The sequence below is a fragment of the Lactuca sativa genome, chromosome 1 (assembly GCF_002870075.4).
Source record: "Lactuca sativa cultivar Salinas chromosome 1, Lsat_Salinas_v11, whole genome shotgun sequence".
In the NCBI taxonomy this organism is placed as follows: domain Eukaryota; kingdom Viridiplantae; phylum Streptophyta; class Magnoliopsida; order Asterales; family Asteraceae; genus Lactuca; species Lactuca sativa.
The window spans coordinates 76,857,373-76,882,389 of record NC_056623.2 but is presented as its reverse complement, the minus strand read 5'-3'; the positions used below and the strand labels follow the sequence as shown (position 1 = coordinate 76,882,389).

Sequence of the window (25,017 nt, the reverse complement as noted above, 5' to 3'; positions counted from 1 at the left end):
TCCATTTGAGACATTCACACTATTGGTGCTTGGCCCTCAAACTCCTTAAGAACCAAACTCATCAAAAAGGTATGTAATCTCTTCTAACTCTTTTATGTTGAAATGTTCCCCATACCATGTTAGATAGGTTATAAACCTTGGAAAATTATTATTTTGCATGTATTTAGACAAACATAGATCCAAGGTTTATTAGGGTTGCATGCACACTTAGGAAGTGTTAGATTGCTCAAAACCCAACACCATGCACAACCGGGTCAAGTACTTACCAAATATGGTTACGGACTTAGACACTAATCCAACAAATGCTTCTAATGATACATCCCCCAAACCCTGAAATCGTACATGCTGGTGACAAGACGAAGACCCTAGCAATAGATTAATTTCCTGACACTCCCAGTGGCTAACCAATCTCATGCAGCTGCCACCACCATCTTCTTGCTACCGCTCCTTCCATAGCAACGGTAGATATTGAACCAAAAAGTTCTTCATCAGAAGACTTCCAACCCCACCAATCAAATGCTAAAACCACTGATCCTTGACTTTACTGGAAAACCAACCCGCTGACCTTGACCATAGACTTTCCAAACGATACCCCTAAACTGATCTCGACAAAGAACCAGAACAACCACTGAACTCACTGAACCCCGCTTCACAAGATACAACCCCTTACTGACCCACTAATGATTCATGGAATGCAAATGGCATATAACAATTCTTGATGATAAAGGTTGATGACAACGATGGCACAACTCTATCTCCAATGTGCATTCTTGGCAAAGGTGACTCTTCCATCTGCGTCTGCCGCACTTAGACCTGCTGTGAACATCCTCATGTGCCCCTTTATCCCTCGTGCAACCACCACGACCCCCTGGGTCTCTGAAACTAGCTATTGTAGCGTCCAAATGCTCAGATCATCAAGCCAGACAATGAGTCTGCTTCCACTTCCCTAGTTGCCTATCGAAACCAATCTCCTGCTCTCGGGTTACCCCGACCATTCCATCAACCGCTTGAACAACTGAGGTTCGACCCTCGAACCTGGCAACCAATCTGTTAACGACACGCCCAATGATGTCGGGTAACTCCTCACTAAGGGCTCACGAAACCTCTATGACAATTCAATCATGTGGTTGACTCTCCTGAAGACATGGTGCATAACCCACCTCCGATACCAAATGACAAGAGCTAACAATAGGATCCTCCTTCCTAAAGGATCCAATGGATCCACAAGCTTTGGGCTCCAGATGATCCATCAGCTGCCTCACTACAATCTCAGGATTGGTGGTATGGTTGTCTGATGCCTAAATTAGCTCCTGTGGCATATTGGTTTGGCATGTATCACCATCTTTTTTGTGTTATTGTTTTATTCAAAATCACGGATACTGAAGAAAAATTAGGGGAAAGTGAAGTTAGAGAAGTTCATTTGGCAAAATCTTTGTTCTACATCCGGATTGGTGACAAGGTACTCAACAAATAAAGTATACCCATTCAAGCAAATTTTATACTATGTTGATTTCCAGGGCAAGTCCACAGTTTTTTGATGCCATAATAATGCTCCTATATTGTACCAAAACTCATACACACCATAAGTTTATAAAACATAAATGCAACACATTTTTCTATTCAACAAAATTTGTATCCGACAGAATCACTAGCAAAAGCATTTAAAAAAAAGCATTATGATTATCAATCGAAGCATTAATAAAATCAATCATTTGTTTAACTATATATATATATATATATATATATATATATATATATATATATATATATATATATATATATATATATATAGATAGATAGATAGATAGATCCCGATAAAGAATACACAATTTCTGTTTTGAGCACCTAATACCTTGAATATGTCTTATTAACCTAATTAGCATTTGCATAAAAAACAGCTAACCTTTTTTATCTTTATTGCAACTAGGATAAAGCACTAGAACAACTGAAGGTGATAGATGGCAAAACAGTTGTCGTATGCCAAAGAATGGACTTTGTATTTTACACTTTACAAATGGGTTTCTTTTACATGGATTTTTATCTTATATCAAGAAGCATCGATAAATCAAAGAAGTGAGTTCTACTTCTTCTACTGATTCCATTACCTTTTCCCTCCAAAGCATAACCCTAATTCTGAAATGGCAACCTTTTTGAGGAAGGAGGTGATTGGGAAAGGAAGAAGAGATTGAAAGTGTATGAAGGGTTGTATTGCATTTCTACTCGTAACTTCAAGAAAGCACCTGATCTTTTCCTTAATTCCATATCAACTTTCACTACTTGTGTATAGATCTATACGAGGCTGACAATCCCGCACCCTAGCTGTTAGCTATAGTTAGACCGGCAGGTATCGGGTGACATATGTCATAACATTTCGACGCCTGAAGAACGTCGCGACAAACCATCTATGTCATTAGCACGGTTATAATAAATCACATGGGGTATTAACAATACATTTGGTTTACGGGGATAACATACATTCACATGGTTTTATATAAGAATAAAACTACATAATACTACTTCTGAGTAGAACAATACTTATACATTTTTGGTTTTAGGGTTTGTAAGACTACGACTCATATTAAGAAAATATTGGATTTTCTGGAATCATTCATTATCGTATTAACAATATATTTAGTTTACGGGGCTAACATACATTCATATGGTTTTATATACGAATAAAACTACATAATACTACTTTCGAGTACAACAATACTTATACATTTTTGGTCTTAAGGTTTTTAAGACTACAACTCATTTTAAGAAAATATTGGATTTTTTGGAATCATTTACTATCATATTAGCAATACATTTGGTTTACGGGGCTAACATACATTCAAATGGTTTTATATAAAATAAAACATTAACTAGGAACACCTCTCTCTCTCTCTCTCTCTCTCTCTCACTAATGACCACGGACTTGGTGCTTTCAAAGCTCTTTTTAAGTATGGAATTACTTATGTAACATAACGGTTTGGTTTTCAAGGATATTTAAAGGTTCACTACGAACACATTTTTTTTAAAGTATGGGTTACTTATACAAAAGATACATTCTGGCTTTCAAAGGATTTATTACAAACATGGTTATAATATGTATTTACTCAGAATGAAGAAGTTATGGCTTTAGGAAGATTGGCAGTTCTTGACCCTAGTCGAGTCCGTTGGGCGTACGTTAGGAGTACACCGCGTGTACTGGCTCGAAATCCGGATCGCAAAGGCTTCAACATATGTTGATCGTATGCATGGACTTGTTTAAGTTAGGCCTCAGGCCCACCTGATTGTAGCAGGCCATTTTTTGGGCTTAAGGCCATGTTGGGGGTTCTTGGGCCTTAGAGGCCTTGTAGTTGGGCTTGGATGCCTTTTTTTTTTAGCTTTTTATGGATTTGGGTCTTAGGGGGAGGGAGGCCCATTAAGGCAGGGGTAAAGGAGCCCTTTTTGCCTTTAGTCGAGAATTAGGATTTTGGACTTGAGTTCGAGATCATCACTTTAGAAGAAGAAGAGCAATCATAGGAGAAGAAGAAGTCATTCGTTCATGAAGAAACCCTAAATCGATTTTTAAAGGAGGAATATATCATTTATTGTTTTGTCAATAATAATTATGTCATGTCATAATAGTTAAGTCAAGTCATTATTTAACTTGTAAGAGCCGTTGGGTAATATTTGAACAAAACATATAGTTTGTTGGTGTTTTTGTACAAAAAATTTACTTGGATGATGTTTTTTGAACGATTTTGAAACATAGTTACCTCTTTGAGTCATTTTCTCTTGTTTTTTTTTCCTTTACTTATTTTTTACCAGTAATTGTCGGTTACCACAAGGTCAAATTTGAACAAAGAATGTACTTTGTTGGTGTTTTTATTACAAATGTTTTACTTGGATGGTATTTTTTGGACACACCAAACTTGAATGATATTTTTTGAGCAATTTTAAAACATAGTTACCCATATAAGTCATGTTCCCAATTATTAAAGTACATCTTTTCAACCTTTCGGTCTTTTATATCCTTGTGGCATAAGATTTCGAGGTGGTGGATGTACAAATTCTTTTGTTTTAGCAAGATATTGGATCATTTAGGCAGATACTCTATGATTTGAAACATTTTTTCGTTTGATGCAGTTGTTCTTACTTTTGATTGGGTTATTTGGTCGTTCCACAAGTCTTTCACGTTTCATACCACAAAAAGGAGAAAATCACATTATTCCATAGCATAATTTTTTTAGTCCTTTTCTTAATTTGTGTTTGTCTCGTTGTAAGGAAATTTCAAATAGAATTTATGCCATTCGAAAAAAAATCATTTCCTTTCGGGTCATCTAGACTTTCTAAGTCCGTTTTTGAACGATCACGGTATTAATATTTTTCACTAAATCCTTTTATTTGATTGTACAAGCAACAAATATAAGGTCAATTGAGTTGGTTGATTATACTTATTTCACCTTTTGTAACTTTTTAATGTGAATAGCTCTTTTTTAGTTTAATAAAAAGTTGGAGATTAATATAATCTTATGTTGACTTCACTAGTTAATCTTTGATTTCATACATGACATCTTATCGGTATAGAAAAACCTTACATAGTCGAAACAATGAGCTTGTCTTTTACTGTAGACAAAAAAGTATTTAAAGTGGAAAAAAGAAGACTAATAAAAGGAGTTGTACAAGTGACAGAGCACATATTTGTGGAAATGCATGCATGACCATGATCTGATACGTCCATCCTTCTGCTGGACAAAATGGGCTTGTCTCTGCGACACACCATAGTGCGCTTCTCTTCTGCCGTACAATTCATGTCCCTTTTACAGGTAAACTTCCTTATCAACTTATTTTAATTTTAACTTTATTTTAAAAAATAATAAACTCGTACATTTGTAATATGTTGCAAGCTTTTCTATATCTACGAAAATATATTTGCGTAAAGTAACCATAGTAAATAAATTGCAAACTACTTTGGTATTATGGGTTTCGTAGTTTTCTTTTCAGACAATAACACGATTATATATGGGAAAATCACAAAATTTGTGGTTATGTATACTATGGGTAGCTAAAGTAACGAAGCATTAAGCGATAAGCAAATGTAAATGATTGTAGTTGTTGATATTTTGTATGAACAGTAGTTATGGTTATATTTGAAAGATTAGCCGAAAAACTATAAGCTATATAGCTATATGTTAAATTATCTTATAAAAATAATGATATTCGATAAACATCCGATAACAGAAGTGAAAATATAAATTTGACATAAAATAAAATGTAACATATATATAAATAATTGTCGGAACTCTAGTCGATGATATGTTTGAAAAATAATTTAGGGAGTAAATTACATTAATGGTCTTTATGGTTTGGGGCAATCTGCATGTGTGGTCTTTAAATTTTTTTCTTAATTCGGAAAGTTCTTAAGATGTAATTTTGTTGCACGTTTGGTTTCTGACATAACTAAAAAGACTGTGTAGCCCTTAATGATATATTTTTATTTTGTTAATTTTTTTATTATTTTAATTGCTAAAATTAGGGTTTTAGAATTTAACATTTTAAAATTTAACTTTTAGTTAAAATTTAAATTCCAAAAATTGAGGGCAAGTTTTGAATCATTTCAAATCATTAGGGTTTAGAATTTAAATATTTCAAAATTAAACTTTTTAATCAAAAATTTAAATTCCAAAACTTGAGAACGAGTTTTGAAACTTTTCAAAACTATCATTATCATATTACAAATAATTATAATTAATCAAATAATTTGTAATTATCTAAATTTGACCTAATTCAATTTCTAACTAGATGAGAGATCAGAGCTAGTACTAGAGGAAGCGATAACGGACAAAAGAGCTCAGAGAGCAGTGCAGCTAAGCGGGAAGATCTATGATCTATTTGAAAGAACATATCGCAAAGACCGGTATATTGCACATACTGATTGATTGATTGTATAGATTGAGTCGTGGCTAGTCTGCGCTCTTTGGACTTTTCAAACTTAGCGAACTGAAACATATGAGTAGCTAAAGGAAGGGAAATCAACCGAGACCCAGTTAGTAGCGACGAGCGAGAGCAGATTGGGGCTTTGAAGAAAAACAAAGACGAAGCTTCGTTCCTCAGCAAAGTGTTCATTTCTTTTTCGCCAGGTTTCATTCTCTTTCTTTTTTGATTGGATGATGGAAAAACCAGCAAGCTACGACTTGAAAGCTTACCTTCTTCTCTTCTGGAGAAAGGGCTTTCTTTATAGATGAAGACTGTAACATCCGGATTCCCAGGTATAATATTTTATTCCTTTATTTTTTGGAAGTTGTGAGGAGACTCGGCGAGTTGGTGTTTAATGAAACCCTAATTTCATGGGTTTGGGACCTATTTAAAGGCCCTTAGGGCCGTCATTTGCGGCTACCAAACCCCAGAGAGAAACCCTAAGAGATCTGACCTCAGGAGGTCTATGGAGTTTAAGGAACAGATCTGACCTCAGGAGGTCTATGGAGTTTGTGCATGGCATGAACTCGCCGAGTCCGAAGATCAGACTCGGCGAGTAGGATGAGGGTTTCCCGTAAATCACTCAGTGAGTAGACTTGCCGAGTTGGGGAAATAACCCAGTGAGTCAGGGGGAGTTAGGGGACTGGAGTTGAAGGCGGAACTTGCCGAGTTATTCTTGAGACTCGGCGAGTTGAGTCGGGGTGGCCCAGCGATTCATGCCAGGTGTAACTCGTCGAGTAAGGGGAAGGACTCGATATGCCAAGAGAGAGACTAAGAGAGTCAGTGGACACGTGTAGACTCGCCGAGTCGCCCAAGTGCACTCGACGAGTCGGGTCAAAGTTTGACCGTTGACTTTTGTTGACTTTTAGGGTTTGGTCAACAGTGAGGCCTTTAAGCCAAGAGAGGGGTAAAATGGTCTTTTACCCTTATGAGGGTGTTAAGAAAGGTTTGAGTATAGTCATATTTATGAGAGTATTTACTTTATGTGATTAGGAGGAGGCTAGATCATATTTCTACCGAGTCAGAGACTTACCGAGACACCTGAGGTGAGTCTTCTCACTATATGTTACCTAGAGTGGTATTATGTGTTGACCAGAGGGTCTTATGTGTTACGTATGAGATTATGTGCTATGTGGTATATGTATGTTGTATGATGTTATAGACCGGACCGGAGGGTCCAACGAGCTATGACCGGACCAGAGGGTCCAACGAGCTACGGGACTGAAGGGTCCCGCTGAGACACATCGACCGGAGGGTCGTATTATAGCCTCGAGTGGCGTATGTGTTGTATGTGGTATTTTGGGGAACTCACTAAGCATTTATGCTTACAGTTGTTGTGTTATGTGTTTCAGGTACTAGCGAGGACCGTGGGAAGGCGCCAGCGTGACTCGTACACAAGAGAGAGAGAGAGAGAGAGAGAGAGAGTTTGATTTTTATGATCTTGGGATATGTTATGTCTTAAAAACTACGGTTGGAAATATTTGAGAATGTTTTATATGAATTTGGTTGATGAAAAATGAAAAAAAAATTGGTTTTGAAATTTACGTTGTTACAAAGACGTTGAGTAAGGGGCGGAGCAAAGTAACTATTAGGACATTTGATGTTGTATTCAAAAAAGTCATTGGAAAGTTGTGATTTAACAAAATTATTTAAAATATATCAATATTTTTTTTATTAACATAGATTTCATTACTTACTTATCTATCATTTCTTTTGTCTTTATTTTAAAATTTACTTTAAAAAATATTTAATGTTTGCACCTTAATATTTAACTTTTTTTTAATCAATTCGTGTAGTATACAAGTCTCACGTAGTTGTTTAATATATCGTTACGATAAGAGTTTTCTTTATGTTTACTAATATATAATATTTTATTATGCAAACTTTTGTAGACTAAATTGTTAAATTAAATGCCAACTCCAATGGCAACTCAAATGATTAGCTCAACGATACATGATTTGATTTGGAATTGAAGTTCAAATAAGACACTTTTATGTAATATATGTAATTTTAAACAATGATATTATATTTATGCACAAAGGTGATGTGTGATGTTTATGTGGCGTATCAATTCTTTACGTATGTTTGAAACACTTGTTGGTCATAGCCAAAGTGAAACCAACATTCAAGTAGAATCTTAGTTTAGTATTTTATTTTGGTATTATAATAGACTTAATCTTCAACATGTTTATTTTTCTTGCTATATGTGACTACCACATATGTTTTAGCTCACTTATGCTCTTCTAAATACAAATGTTATAATTGTATCAACCTACTAACAACTTTAAATCCTAATTATAGGATCGAACCCTTGACTAGCTTGTCAAATTAACATGTCGAATAATGACTTAGACTATGAAAATTTCCACAAAATGAATGCAAATGCAATCTTAAGCTCACATACTCCTAAGTGCTCACATACTCTTAAGTATCCTCTTTGTTGTAAATTTTTCCACAGGGGAGGGCATTTCCAATGAGAGTATCCGAAGTTCAAGGAATGGCTAGAGAAGAATGCCGATCACCTATTTATGATATGTGACCCCTTTAATAGTGATGTTACCATAAGTAAAAATGGCAAAGGGAAATAAAAGGGTAGCCACAAAGAGTTCCGGTTTACTAGAACTCATATATATCAACACTAGGTGTAAAACTCGTGTATTACACGAATTTATTAAAAGAAAGTTTTGGTAACCACAAAGATCACGTTCATAACAAAATAAGTAATGATTGAGTTTGTGACATTTTTGTAAATCGCATGGACTATTTATGTAATTTGGTTTTAATTAATCTATACTAATAAAATTAATTAATATGAATTCACAAATGTAATGTACTTTCTATATTAATTAATATATTAATAGAAAGAGGAATTCAAAAATAGAAAGTTATTATGCATATTAATTAATATATTTATAAAATTAATTAATATGAGGTGGCATTTAATAGGTGATATTTGAATAAAAAAGAAAAAACTATAAAAATGACAAGTGGATATTAAATAATTCAAAAAAATCTAGAAAATAAGTGTCAAAATGAAGGAGAAAAAGACATGTAGCAAAATCATTATTATTTATTAGGGTAGATGTGTGGACCTTTCCTACAAGAACATTTGGACATAATTTGTTTATCAGTTTTATAGATTCACACTTTATGTATTTGTATTTGATAAATGAAAATTTTGAATCACTTGACATATTTAAGCCTTTATGGTCAATGTTTAAAATCAACTCAATCGTAAGATAAAGGTAATGAGATGAGATATAGACAAATAGTAGGGTAGACATACTCATATTGGTCTGGGTTCTGATCCTTTAATTTTTTTTATTTTTTTATTTTTATGCAATGAAGATAGGATCGCCAACCAATTTACCACGTCACATACTTATAATTTGAATGATGTTTTTGAAAGAAAAAAAATATAACCCTTAAAGACATAGTAAGAAGTATATTAGCAAATTCTAACTTACCATAATTCTTATGTATCGAGTCATTAAAAACGACAACTCACATACTCAATAGGTTTCACTTTAAATTTATTCCTAAGACATATTATGAAACTTGGACGTTAAGGAAACTGAGTTTGAAATATATGAAATTACGGGGTTGTCCTAACGAAGCTAAGCTCTACAAACCTCAACAAAGAAATATTGACATGAAAATCGTCAGTGGTTATTTATAGGGTATCCCAAATAATCAAGGAGATCTAGATTTTATTTCCGCTCTTATTCCACTCGCATTGTAGAAACTCATCATGTTGAGTTCCTAGAGAACTCTAATGTTAGATATAGCAATGTACATCATGGTTCCCACTTACAAAAATGCAAGAGGAAGGGTCAGTGACCATATTAGATCTTTTTCTATTGAAACTCATGCAGATGACATTGCCTTGCCTAATGCCTCTCTCATGTATAATGTTGCCTTAGACATGCCATTAAACAAATGCATGTCAATCTTAGAGAAGAAAATCCTTGAAGTTATCATTGAGCTTGAAGAACACGAAATTTCATTAAGGGTGTCATTGAGATCTAGATGGCTTACTAACTCTGATGATTCAATAACCTACCTTAATGAAGCTAACATTAATATAAGAAATTTAAACGATCCAACATCTTATAAAGAATCCATTAGTAATGACCACTCATCTCAAAGGAAAGAAGTTATGATTGATGAGCTTGATTCCATGAGTAAAATTGACGTTTGACAATTATTGAACTCCCTAAGGGTGTAAAACTTGTAAGTGCAAACGGGTATTTAAAACTAATCTATACCCAAATATAAATGTTGGACGATTATCAAGAGACTTTCTATCATATTTCACGAAAGGATTCCCTAAGGATCGGATATGCTTTGTTCTCCAGATCGTACTCACAACCCAATTTTCGAGTTTTGTTTTGATTTTTCTTTTTTTGTGCAGACAGTTGAAAGGAAAGACTACCATTGTCCATTAATTTACTTTCAAAATCGTTTCAGATCATTACTCTTACAAGTATTCATGTTTTTTTTTATTTCTAGACATGCTCTTTGTGGATGTCATTTGGAGTATATGTATCCTGATTACTCTTTGAGACAATGCTTCAGTTGTATCCTTATTGTTGGTTGCACGTGTTTGCTCACTACTCTATGATCTCTAAGTGTCTTCTGAAAGGGCATGATGATCCTTTATATGACATGGATTATGTGTTTAAATTTGTGTACGTTTCATAATCCACACCAACCTTTACCACCCATCCACACCAACCCTACCTACCCATACATGTGTTAGTAAAATAAAACATTTTGATCATATTCATAACAAAATTTAAAGTTTTGACTAAATTTGTAATAAAATTTAAAATTTAGACTAAAAAGATATAAAATTAGAATGTAACAATAGTTTGTTACCTACCTCTTTTGAGGGATTTGTTGTCAACTTAATTTTTAATTTTTTTCATAAATAATTCAAACCATATTTAAAATAGCATAAATTGGAAATTTTTAACAAAATATGTTTTTTAAATGTTCTACTGAAAACTAAAAATAAAAATATCAATTAAAAAAAACTTTTTCACAACCATACACACATTTAGAATCTTGTTCGGTCTCAGAACCTATCATAGCAAGACCTCAAATTGAGAATTGGTTGAGGAACTGGATACATGGACTGTAAATTTTTATTTATTATTAGTTATTCGAGATATTTCACAAACATTGAAAAAAATATTTCGAAACATTTTAAAACTAATTATATCTAGTTTGGTCAAAATTACAACCGTTAAAATTTGACAATAATATTTTGTACTTTAAATGATATATATATATATATATATATATATATATATATATATATATATATATAACTTTTAACATGTTTTATACATATTATGACTAAATAATTAGTATTAAGTTCACATTCAAACTTTAAATTCACAAATAAATATTAAAATTTAAGTAAGATAATGGGTACCTGACGTCGTGACCAGAGATGATATATAGGTCAGTCAAGCAGTGTAAAGCCCTATCATCCCTATCGTAGTAACATATTTGAGTAAAATAAGAATAATCTGGTAAACATAGAGTTCCGAGGTCGTGCTTTTAATGCAAAAAAACATACTCCAAGATGTTGCAGAATGCAAAATATAGAATGTCGAGTGACCCATTATCCACTAATATTGAAAATATATAAATATAATATCAAAATTATGATGGAAATCATTATTAAGTAATGTAATATTTATGAAAAAAATGAAAAAGGTAACAAACTATAAATTATATTTTTCGGCCACGTTCAAAGTGTCTGTTCTATTTATACGCATTTAATGTGTTAACGTTTGGTTAAGTTTTAAACATATTCATAATCTACTCTAAAAAATTAATGTTTTTTTTGTCACATATTACACTCTCATTTAATTTGCCAAATGTCATTTTATGGTTATTAATTTTTTTTCAACAAGTAATTTTATGAGTTTGTTTATCTTACTACATAGTAGTTTAATGTAATAATTGCAATAAATATAGTATTAAATAGATATCAATTTCATTAATAAACTTACCTTTTAATTTCAAAATTACCAAAATTAAAGCTTATTAGTTTCTTTTGTTTATTTATTTAAATTATTTGTTTAAATTTAAACGATAAAACACATTTCCATTATAAGAATTCATTATTTTTTTATTTTCTTATAAATTCAAAGTTTTCAAATTTTAGACTTATATATATATATATATATATATATATATATATATATATATATATATATATATATATATATATATATATATATATATATATATTAAAATTAACTCATGTAATAAATGGTTCTCACAACCAGTCTACTCTAATAAATGAAAGTTTTTTTTTTCCATTTGTCACATTGTCATTCAATTTGTCAAATGTCATTTTGTAGTTATTTTGAATTAATTTTTTTCCACATGTTATTTTATGAGTTTTGCAATAAATTTAGTAATAAATAGATATTAATTTTATTAATCAACTTACCTTTTAATTTCAAAATTCCCAAAAATAAAGTTCATTAGTTTTTTTTTGTTTAATTATTTAAATTATTTGTTTAAATTTAAAAGATAAAAAACATTTCCATTATAATAATTTATTATTTTTCTTATTTTCATATAAATTCAAAGTTCTCAAATATTTTGACAATTATATTTATTTATTTTTTCTACATTAACTCATACATAGGTCTTACAACTAGTTTCATATAATAGGTTAAAGAGAAATGTAGCTTAAACCAACATTATATATAATAAAAAAAACAACTAGCACATAAATAGTATATTTTTGTATTTAGACTTTTACCATAATAATTTTGTATGTTGATAGGTTTGGTCCATATAAAGAAAATAAACTATAAAAATTATTGTGTATTTTCTTTTTATGTTTGGGATTAGAATTTTGCCGTAATATTTCCGTTTCTTGACAGTTTTAATACCTATGTAAAAATAAATTACGAAAGTTATCCCTATAATTTATAAAAAATTGTCCCTACACATTTTGTTTTTACACAAACGATCCATGTGTTTAAATAATATACTTTTTGATCTTTGTGCTTAAAAAATTTTGAAAATTTGTCCCGATCTAATAGAAAATTTACATATTACACCCCACAAAACGGACATAAGTAGACTCCCTGCCTACATCAAAGTGAAGCGCGAAAAAGACAAATTATAGTTATTATAAATATTTTCAATGGGCTTACGAAGAATATAGCAATCAAAATGAGGAAAAAAAATATTAATAGTGCATCTTTTTTCTTTTACAAGACATCGAAAAGAAGATTGAGACTGCAATGAAACAATAAATCTCGAGAGATCTATATTCTTATGGTGAAAAACCTTGCCATTTAAAGCATGCCAAATCTACCAAAAATTTGTGAAAATGACCGTATAAAAAGCTTCTAGGGATTTATGAAATAAACCCAAAAAAACTCCATTGAAATATTGCAGTCGTCAATTCCCTACTAATTGAAAACCTCACCAGTCAGACGTTTTGTCGCCTTACACAACAAGAAGAAATTTTCTTTGGATTCTAATTAGATTCACAAAAGGGACAAAGTTGTGTATCGATATTTACCCCGCCCCTAGAAGGTGAAATAACGAAGGTTGAACATCAAAGACATCAAGAAGAAATAGCAATGAAAATATCGGTACCACTTACAACACAAGAACTCGTTTACAGTGCAGAAACCTAACAACCGTAATGAACACTAAAAGTACAAAGACAACTAATAAACGACAAATTATCATCACTTTCTATCATCACCTATCTCTCATCATTTTATTTCATCACACATCAACTATTTCATCTACCCATGTTTCATCAGCAACATATTTGTAGATATAAAATAAATATACCGTTTAAATCTTTTAAAACATGTATAAAATCGTTCATCCAGCATAGACAGCAAGTATTCAAAAGTGGCCACGACGTGGCAGGGCTTCTGACGCCTTCTGGAGCCTGACAGATCAAGTGGACGATGACACATGCAATAACGTTCAAGCCCACGACGTGGGAGAAGTGCCCACGACGTGGAAATGAGAAAACAGCCCTATAAATAGATTTGAAGGGGCGGTCGTTTGTGGTTGCCAAATCTCTTTTCTCTCACCCATATTACATCGTTTTACGTGCAATTTTAACCCCCCGAAGCCTCGGTTTCACCCCGAGAAAATAAGGTATGTAAGATGCTTAAGAATAATATTGGTAGATGCCCCAATTAGAGAATGTCATAATACTAGCAGATGCGCTTAAGAATAATATTGGTAGATGCACCAAATGGAGAATATCATAATACTAGCAGATGCGCTTAGGAATAATATTGGTAGATGCACCAAATAGAGAATGTCGTAACATCCTGGCAGATGCGCTTATAGGATAATGTCGGCAGATGCGCCTAAAGAGAATGTCAAAAACCTGGCAGTCGCGCCTCATAATGTATGACGTAATCCTGGCAGAGGCGCTTAAATGATGATGTTGGTAGATGTGCCTTATGTAGCAATAGATTTTGTGCCATTTCGTTAGGTCAATCCTTAGGAATGAATGGATGACGGGTAGTTGAATTCTTAGGGTAAAATACTAAGAAATAAAAAAGATAATGGGGATGAGTAATTGGGTTGATTGTTTGATGGTTGAATATAATAATTATATTATTGTGGGTCGAAAACCCTATATGCTCACTAGGCTCCCAAGCCTGACCCACTCGGTTTTCTTTGCATTACAGGTAATCGCACAAGAGTATAAGTTGGTGGACTTGACGAGAGATTTTGGATTATAGATCAGTAGTTATAAATAACTGTTGTAAGGTCTATTTTATATTGTTTATGCTTTTGGTCTGTATCGGAACATGACATCCCGGCATTTTATTATTTAATGAAAATACATTCTCTTTGAGAAATGTTTTGATAAGTTATTATCATATCTTGTTTTGGGAACAAATTACGCAACTGTTTTCTTTAAAAGATTACTCTGATTTTAAAAACAAAGCATAAACAAATCGGTATTTTCTGGCCGTGAAAATGGGGATGTCACACAAATGTTGCTACAATTAAACAAAAATAAATAATTTGCTAAAACATAATACAATAGGAAGTTTGTTCACATTTAGTCATTGTACTTTTTAGAGGGAAACGAACTTTTGATTTTGTTCACATTTGGTCACTAAACTTTTTTTCGTTATCTATTTGTCACTAAACTATTGAAACTGTTCATAACGAAAAAAAGTTTAGTGACTAAATATGACAAAAATCGAAAGTTCGTTACGTCGTTATCCCAAATATATATAACAAGTTATTTGCGTCAAATTTTGCAATATTAAGCTTTTCGCTTTCGCTTTATTATTGAGTTCTTGTTAATCTATTATACACTCTCTCTGAATTTCAAACTTACTTTTTACTTTTATTCTATTTTTTCCACTTTATATCAATCCACTTTTAGTTTCTTAATAGTATAAACAACAAAAACTCGTAAATCATAATCATAACATTTTATTCCTATTGCCATTCGCTTTTCAAGTTAGTTAATGTATTTTAATTTTCAAGCATAGCCACATGGACGTTTTTTTTCCTTAAAACAAACACAATAATTATTACACTCAAAAGAATATTCGTATCTTGTGAAGTATAAGTATACATTTACATTTCACAAAATTCTTAATACTTTCGCAAAATAATATAAACTAACTTTAATCTACAAGTTCTCAAGTCCACATTGAAACACAAATTACTCTACATTAACATCTACCAAAAACCCAAATAACAATAACAAAATTTAAACAAATCTAATAAACAAAACCCCCCCAAAAAAACAAATTTAATCAAATGTGATCCAAATCTTCTTCTTGTTGTTCAAGAACAATACTCAAAAGAGCAAGTCTATAAGATGTAGATCTAAGATTTCTTGTTAAAACATACACCTCCTTCTTCCTCTTCTTTAAAGGAACACAACTCCACTGTTCATGTCTAATATGAGCAAGCAAAACCGCATCACACAGACCCCCTGCCACTGGTTTCTTGCTGTGAAAGTCAACAAAAGTCAACATCATCACTCTGTTTGACCTAAAAAGTCAAACCTCAACACAATATACTTTATTACTTTACCTTCCTCGAACAAATCCACTTGTCACAAAACCAATTGGCCACCTGTTAGACTCCATGGCTGCAGGATCTTCAGGAACTTGAAGCTTCCACTTTCCAGAATCTTCTTTCACAAAATAATTTGCCATTACTGACTGAGGTATTTGAAGGTCAACCTTTTTGTTTGACCTAATTCACAAATTACACGTCATTAAGATGAAATGTTATATCACTTCTATGTAAAATTACGAAATTACCCTGAGGTCCAAAGCTTTATATCGTCCATACTTGGTGCACAAACAAGAGCCCCATCTTCAATCACACCTTCTTTATACGCACGAAGAACAACTCTAACAAAACATAGTTTTTTTCTTGATCCATTTTCAAGAAAAGTTGAAGTGTTTGGAACTTGATCAAGTATTTTCTCATCTTTGATGATTTTAGATAAAATCGATGTGTTTTTTATTTTATCATGTGGGAAAAGAAGCAGATGATTGTCATTTATAGTGTTCAAGAATCCAGTCAGCATTCTTGCTGACCTGGCAACAACCATGTTGGATTGTAATGGAATTGGTTCATTAGGGTTTGGGTTTGATCCGTATGCGAGTTGGATACAATTCCATGGGGGTAAAATGGGAATATCGAAAGGTTTCATGGAAACAGGACGAAGTGATGCTTGTTCATCAATGGTGGAAGCTTCGGCTTCCTTTAAAGAAGTGTAAGGATCACATTCGGGAAATTCAGATGGAAAACTCGGAATTCCAGCCTGGAAATAAAATTTTTAAGTTTAAATAATTTACAAAAAAAATTGTAATAACAATTAACAAATTGAATTACTTACTTCACAAGAAACCCAAGACCTCTCTCTTAAACCTATAGCTTGAGCTCCATTTGAGATAAGAGGAATCCAAAAGGCTTTGACCCAAGTCAAAGGAAGTATAATAGTCCACCTGGAAAAGGAAAATCATTAAACAATATTTTAATCATTTCAATTTTTTTATACAGAGGAAAATGAAAAACACTAAATTTTTATATAAAAAATAAAACCTTGTGATTGAATGATCCTTAAGGTTGTTTCTTTTTAAAAGAATAATAGGACAGAATCTTGAAGATTCCATCTTGGTTGTGGGGGTATTATTGTCATTTGAAGTTTTGTTTGTGAGACAAAAGGACAAGAGGCGTTGATGGTGTTTCTCCATACAAAGAACACTTTCTTCAACTGGAGAAAACAGCCCTTTATTAGCATCCCATAACTCAGTGTAACTCGAGTCAAACTCAGTGTTATTGGTCAACACACGAGGATCATTGACTACAAGAGGAATTACTTCACAACATGATGTATCATCTTCATTCTCCATGATGGATGTAATTCTTGATGACATGCTGCATGATCATTCACAATATTAAAAAAATTAGATTAAAATAAATAAAGAAAACAATGAGTCACTCACATGCTAACTGGATTTAGTATCTTGTGAAGAAGGTGAGATGCTTTTGAGCCCATTACTTCCAATGTACCAAATTGCCCTTCAAGTGAGATACACTTAACTGAGTCAACATCCTCATTAACCTATTAAAAGAAACACATGATTTGGATTTTGGCATCAATCTTTAAAAAGAGTAATATAATAAAGAACTCAAATTTCTAGTTTTCTACCTTACCCTGACTTTCACAGGCGTTTTTCAGAGCATTATAGCCTTCAGTTAAAGCTGCAGCATGTATCCATATCCATAACTGCCTGAAAGTTTGACCCTTGTTGACTTTCAAATGATCTTCAGATTCATCTATTGACTTCTGATTAGGTCTCCACATGTAAATAACAGGTGCAATTGTGTGTGAATTGGGAGTTTCAGAATGATGAAGCTGCAAAAGTTAATGAATACGTTTACAAAAGATGCAGAAATCTTAATGTTTATAAAGAGTTAAAGACAATGAATTACCATTGAAGTAGCATAAATACCACCAGAGATTACATTTTCAGCATCTGAAGGAGGAAAAGGTGACATTACAATGCTTAGAATCGACAATATTGAATCCTGAAAAGACAAAATGAATATCAAGGTGATGTTAAGATGGAAAAAGAGAAGGGTAATTTGGTAAATTGGTACATTACCTGTGAACCCTCTAACTGAACAGCAGAATAATAGCTTGCATCATGAACAACAGTTCCATTTTTCAACCACTTCAAGAGAGCTCTTGAACCTCTTCCCCTTCATTAAACAAACCATAAATTATAAATCTATTGATACAAAATAACATAAAAGGGTAAAAGAGTAAAATCGCTTGATTACCTGCCATGTAAACCAAGAGGAAGGTGGAAACCCCAACGTGTGATCATTGTGAATCTTTTTGCATACCAAACGTGTGTTCTAAGCCTTTTTGTCCCATTGCCTGAAGTGCAAAATCCATTTTTAGGGTTTTCATTTAGCTCCTTTCTACGACGAATATGGCGAGGTGGAGCTTTTTTAACTTGTTTTTCTGAATTTACATCATTATTTTGGTTTGAAACTCCGAATTTTTGCTTCTTTCTGAATCTAGTTTTGGAAGCTTGATTGTCATAGCTAGTAGTTCTTCTCCTTTTGTTTCTCTGAGATTTGAAATTGTTGGTTAACCTTGTGGCAATGGTGGAGTAGAGAGACTCGAGTTCTGGAGCTCGGGATTCTGTGAATTTCTGCACGACAAGATCGGGTGGTGGTATGATTTTGCTTCTGTCAGTAGCCATTGTTGCAGATAGTAACCTGTTCAATTGCAACAATCTCTTTATCGATTAGTTACTTGAGTACAGACTACAGAGTATAACAAATGTGTAGAAATTAATAACTTGAAATCAGTGGCAAGTTGCATTAAATACTCTTCTCGTGTGACAAAAAACAATATAATGAATATAACAACTAACAACTAACTTGAAATCAACAATTATTCGTTATTACTTGAAATCTTGAATGAATCAACATACTTTCTCAATCCCAGTAATTTAGCAAAAAACCATAACATTTTTATCAGATTTTCATAGTTGTGATTTAAGAGAAAGATACATAAAATTTTCCCATTTGCGGCTTGATACAGCAGAGAGAGAGAGAGAGAGAGAGAGAGAGAGAGAGAGAGACCAGCGATTAGAGAAGCTCTTGTTGGAGGAACCGCAGGCTGACGACGTCGGTGTGGAGAAAGGAGAAGACGTCGAGGTGAAAGTGGAGAGCTGGAGAAGAAGAGTGCATCGGCCTGTAAAACCCTTTGACAAAGGTTTTACCTTTATATTATAGAAAATTACACGACTGGTCACTATGGATTATGGTAATTGGTGTTTTGGTCCCGTAACTTATTTTTTAAATCGGATAATCCTCCTGATATGTTTTTTGTTGCGTCTTTGGTCCCTATCAGACGTAAAAAGACTATAATGCCCTTGATAATTTTTTTTTTCTACTTTCTATTATTTCTTTATCATTTTTAAATTTTAAATAAAATAAAATAAAATAATCCTACCCACCACTTCTTTGAATTTAAACAATAACAAGTTTTTTAAACTTAGTTAGACATAAGTGATAAGTGGTTGGTAATTTCTGATGAGCTGATAGTTATACCAAAGTTGTGAAGTCTAAGTATCCTTGATTCTCTTAATCTTCAAGTTCTAGAACTTGGTTTGGATATTTTTACATATTCAATTTGATCACTGATTGACTTTTTTTGGTAGTCGGGATCTAGTAAACCCACCGTCATATAGAAATGAAGCAAAAAGTCGGAAATTCGATGAACAATTTTGAAATTTGGAGAAGAAAATCATTTTTACTTATAACTAACTAAAAGTTGACAGCATAGTAAATATGAATTATATATGATATTATGACATAAATCACACATTTGATTGAAAAATGATGACCCTAAATATTTTGAAATAAATATTTCAAACACAATTTAAGAAATTTATTTGTAAAAATAAAATAAAATTATAAAAAAAAAACTTTGAATCTAAATATCAAATCTAAAATGAAGCATTCGAAATTAAGTGATCGTTTTTAAAAAAAATGAAAAAAAAAAATAATTATTTTTTGTGAAAAACTAATTTATAATATTTAGTTACTCATCATTCATAGATAATAGTTTAGTTTAAGAGGGGTGGGGTTATTTTTTTATTATATTTTTGTTAATTTCAAAATGATAATCAAATAAGAGGAAATTAAAAAAAGAAATTTAATGATATAATAACTTTTATGTTAGGAATAGACCACAGATGCAAGAAAAACACATAATGTGGATTGTCCAGGTTAAACGAGAAAAGGTAGAGACGAATAAGGTTACCCCAAACCTCATAGATCATCTATGTAATTTACTCTATATAATATTTGACAAAAAATGCAAAAATGATCCATATAGTTTGTAATTTTTTTTTTACTAAAGTTCCAACAAAAAACAGTTGCATAGTTAAATTTGTTAATTACTTTGTGGAAAATAGGAAAAAAAAAAAAAACAAAATTTCATTTTTAGTCAGCAAAATCGCAGATGGATTAAGCCCATCTGCGATTTTGGCAGGCCATCTGCAAACGTACAAGTGGCTAAAGCACAAACGTGCTTTAGCCACTTGTACGTTTGCTGATGGCTTTTTTTTCGCTATATAAACACCTCACCCCCCCCCCCCCCCCCCCCTTAAAATTGCAGATGGACTAAGGCCATCTGCGATTCTTCTCCTTTTCAATTGTGATTTTTGTGTTTTTTTGTAATTTTTTTTTTATTTTGACTACAAAAAAACAGCTTTATTATATATAAATTTTTGCAAAAAATTATCAGTTTAGTTTTTATTTCTATGGAAAATTTGTTTAAAACCTTTTTAAAAATGAATGAATATTTGGTTTGCGTTATAACCGGTGGGAGGTGGAAAGTTATTGAAACAAATCTTGAATACGTATGTTCAAAGGGAGGTATTTCTGAATTCGCTTTGATATTTTCTAAGTATATTAGTTATAGTGACTTTGTATCTTTGGTGAGAAGAAAAACCAGTTTGTTAGATAAATATAAAATTATTATTCGTTCCTATCATCCTGAATTGAATCATTATATAGCCATAATTGAAGACATGGATGTTAGAATGTTGACCAATGTATTCTAATCGATTGGAGGAAGGGCTGTGAAAGTGTTTGTGGTGGCTGATGAAGGTGATGCAGTTACGGAGGGTGGCGAGAGTGGAGATGAGCCGGTTGCTAACTTATGCAACGATAAAGAGAGCAATAATCCAATAGGTACTTTCATGACTCATAGTGTACCTCAATTTCATAGTGTTGCTGAAAATATTAATGTGAGGTATTCACCAATTCACTATGTGGATACTAAGAATTACAAGTATGTTGGTGATGATGATGTTGGTACATATCTTAATGACATGGGTGGTCGTTGTGTTGATGTTCTCGAACAAGAAGTTAAAGTTATGAATAGGAGTGTAGTAGATAATAGTAAAAAGAAAAAAGTTCTGGTTTAGAAAGATGAAAATATACATACTTACGGGGATTATGTTGATGTTGCTAACTTATGCAACAATAAAGGAAGCAACAATCCGGTTGTGCTTTAGTTGTTTGTACGTTCGTAGATGGACTAGTCTATCTGCGAACATAGGAGTCCCATCTGTGAAATTGATGGCTAAAAATGCAATTTTGGTTTTTTTTTTTTTTTGCAATTTTTCACAAAGTAATTAACATTTTGGCTAAATTTGCAATTTTCTCCAAAAAAAACATTATTTTGCAAAAATAATCCTTAGACCTTTCAGTATGAATTTGGTCCAAAAAAATAATATTTGTTAGTTTTAGTTTGTTAAGTTAGTTGAAATGACCTTTTTGCCTTTTTTTTATACTTTTTTTTATTACTTTGTGTTAGTTTCATTTTGTTAAGTTAGTTGAAAATTTGAAATGAACATTTTGCATTCTTTTTTATATTTTTTTATTAATTTGTAATTATCAGGTAAGACCTACATATAACCCATCATTTCCAATAACACCTCTACTCACATCATCTTCACTGTGAATATCACCGACACCATCGTGAACATTACCACCACTTGTGTCATCCATTACCACCTAACCCCGCACCATATATAGCCACGTAGACGGATCTAGTATGTAACACGTGATAGCAAGGGTTACCCTTTAAATTTTTCCGTCAAACGTAAATTTAGTGAAAATTCATTGAAATCCTTCAAAAATCCATCACAAATCCGTAGGAAATCCGTCACGAATTTATCACAAAGTCTGATAAGTGTGAATTTAGTGTAAATTCGTTGGTTTAGTGACGATTTTGTGATGGAAACTGCATTCGAAAATGAGTTTTTTTTTCTAGTACTAAAACCCTTAAAAAAATTATGCAACCCCTAATTTTTCTTTCTGGCTCAGCCACTGTCTAGCCACCTTCAACACCACCATCCAACTCACCCATCCCTTCTTCAAATCTAAAGTCTAAACTAAGACCATATGGTGACTTAGAAACAACGTATAAAACAACCATCTAATAACAACATACAACCAAAATGTAAAGTGGGCTAGGCTAATCTAAATAGTTAAGGTAATCAACTAAAAAGCCCTAAACTACTACAAACCTTTAAATTAATCAAGCCCCAAACAATGAAACCAATACAAGAATAAAACTTCAAATAACATATATCAGTTCCCGGACCGGAAAAAACTCGGCCAGGGTATTCGGTCCGGTTCTACATTCTCCATTTTCCACTAAATCGGTTCCTAGTTCGGGCAGGGTTCAAAACCGAACATGTCATTAAAGAGCACACTTACTTGTAGAATCGAACCGGAACCGATTGGAACTAGAACAGGGTATTTGATCTGGTTCTCAGTTTTGAGTTCTCCATTTCCCACTAAATCGGTTTCCGATTCTTCGATTCGGTTCTTGGTTCTCGGTCTGGTTCCGGACCGACGCTATCCCTAGTTGTTGTAACCTTGTTACGGAAGTTTTGTCTATGTACTAGGCAATAGATTATTTAAAGTAGAATTACATCTAATATACAAAAGAGTTCATTTTTGGTTTGTTTACACATGGACAAAAATTGGAATCTCCAAATAAGAAAAAGATTGAATGTACAATACTATATCTAGGTAGATTTTACAAAGTACAATGTCTTAATAAGAAAAATATTGAATGTACAATGCTTTATGTGGGTACACTTCCAAAGCACAATAGAAATAAAAATAAAAATAAAGTATAATGTTGCAATAGAAAGAAATGAAAGTATGATGCTATATTAGTACACAACTTCTTCATGAAATGGGCCAAGTACTTGGTTGTTCATTGTTGGGCTTCTACATATAATGTACCTTGTTTGTATTTACATGGGTCAAAAGATGGGCTCCTTAAAATGTGAAATTATATATTGAAAATAATTTTTTGCTATTAGATTAGCTACACTTTGGTAATTGAACAAACCACCATAAACATCCTTAATCCTCAAAGTACAATGCTATTACACTTTGGAACCTTGATGAATCTATTAAGTGTGTTGTCAAATGTCAATGGCTATGAATCTTGAATTAGGGGATGATAGAAGAGCTTGTAAGCCTCCAAAACTTCCAGATACCACATTGCTTCTCGATGGGGAAAACCAGAAAGATCAACAATTTTGTGAACCTGAAATTGTAAAGACATAACTGTCACCATTTATCTGTTGAATCTTCTCGCAGAAGTGATGTTCTTATATGTAGTATTTATCATGATAAGAATAGACTAGGGCACAAACACAGAATCACACAAAGTATTGAATATGGAATTATGCAAGGAGAATCCAATGATAAAACCAAAGAAAATTGTGATGAAATTAATGTATTTTGCCTTGATTAGGGGGAGATCGTCTTGACGGATACTACACCCTCCGACAACCATTACATATGCACCTGCAAAATTCAAACCAACCAGAACAGTACAACTTGAGAAATAAGAACAGAAGAAACACCAAACTTGGTGGGGGTTAGTAATGGTGACCTAATTTCCAGTCGCGATTTAGGAAATCACGGGAGAGAGAGAGTTCAACCACGCCTGTTCCGTCGTCAACGAGAAAACGTCCGTTTCCGCCGGTGGTAGAAGGTAGTGAGATTACGACGCCCTAAATTTCATTTGATCAAATCGTGATTTTAAAAAGAAAAAAGGAAAAGGGAGGGATGGAGAGTGGTGGCGCGTGCATGTGTACCTGTAACCACGCGCGTTGGAAGAGTATAGGACCGAGAGAAATGGAAGATTGAGATGAGTCGTTAGTGGCACGCGCCGCCTTCAATTGGACGCATAGCAGCTTCAGTGCCGCTAGACTGTAGTCCATCTTCTTCTTACTGCACTGCTTCTTCCGGCTCCGAACTGTAATAAACTAGTGGGCTCGTTAATTCACTATTCAATGGGCTTGTAATTCATTAATGGGCCTCCACATAGAGGTAATGACACAAAAAAACTAGTACTATATAACATACTTAATTATTTGTTTAGAATAAAAAATCCTTCTCGTTTTCATTCGACAAAATTGTAAAAATGGTCTCTTATTCTTTGGGGTTTTAGTCCAAACATGATTTTTTTTTATTGATAGTCTTTTTGGCCTAGTTTTTACGTAGAATTTGTCCATCGACTTAACTTCCGTTAAGTTATTGTTGTTAACCTCCTCATTTGCCTCCCACATGAGGGTATATTTGTCCTTTAACTTATAAGGGACCATTTTTGCATCTAAAAAAATATCCTCCTTTTCTAAAAGAAAAAAATTAATACCTTTTTTTTTTTAATTGGTCTCTCTTTCTCTCTCTCTCTCTCTCTCTCACACACACACACACAAACACACACATTTTTGTATTAGATCAGGAAACCCATCAACACCTCATTCTGAACTCTCTCTCACAATCCTTTTTCCTCTATTCTTTGCCAAAAACCCATCACCACCACCACCATCATCACCATTGTTGTTCACATTCATTGTCACGTCACCACTATAACCCAACTCCATGTTGCTCACTAACATACTTTACCTCCGATTGTTGCTATCTGATACAAACACT

At 32.9% G+C, this 25,017-nt stretch overlaps 2 protein-coding genes across 2 annotated transcripts; both read right to left on the bottom strand.

Annotated features, from left to right (window-relative positions):
- Window positions 1-15,541: 15,541 nt before the first annotated feature.
- LOC111886107 (ribonucleases P/MRP protein subunit POP1) lies at window positions 15,542-19,224 on the bottom strand. Its single transcript, XM_023882343.3, has 11 exons — window positions 19,114-19,224; window positions 18,298-18,744; window positions 18,120-18,216; window positions 17,947-18,042; window positions 17,663-17,869; window positions 17,457-17,575; window positions 17,053-17,388; window positions 16,847-16,955; window positions 16,263-16,771; window positions 16,030-16,194; window positions 15,542-15,945 (listed from the first exon to the last, which is right to left on the bottom strand). Exons 2-11 carry the CDS (start codon window positions 18,726-18,728, stop codon window positions 15,747-15,749), a joined length of 2,268 nt encoding a protein of 755 aa, XP_023738111.1. The 5' UTR covers window positions 18,729-18,744; window positions 19,114-19,224; the 3' UTR covers window positions 15,542-15,746.
- A 4,113-nt stretch (window positions 19,225-23,337) lies between these two features.
- On the bottom strand, window positions 23,338-24,331 carry LOC111886114 (uncharacterized). Its single transcript, XM_023882349.2, has 4 exons — window positions 24,174-24,331; window positions 23,969-24,089; window positions 23,819-23,880; window positions 23,338-23,617 (listed from the first exon to the last, which is right to left on the bottom strand). Exons 1-4 carry the CDS (start codon window positions 24,297-24,299, stop codon window positions 23,507-23,509), a joined length of 420 nt encoding a protein of 139 aa, XP_023738117.1. The 5' UTR covers window positions 24,300-24,331; the 3' UTR covers window positions 23,338-23,506.
- Between the last annotated feature and the right edge of the window lie 686 nt (window positions 24,332-25,017).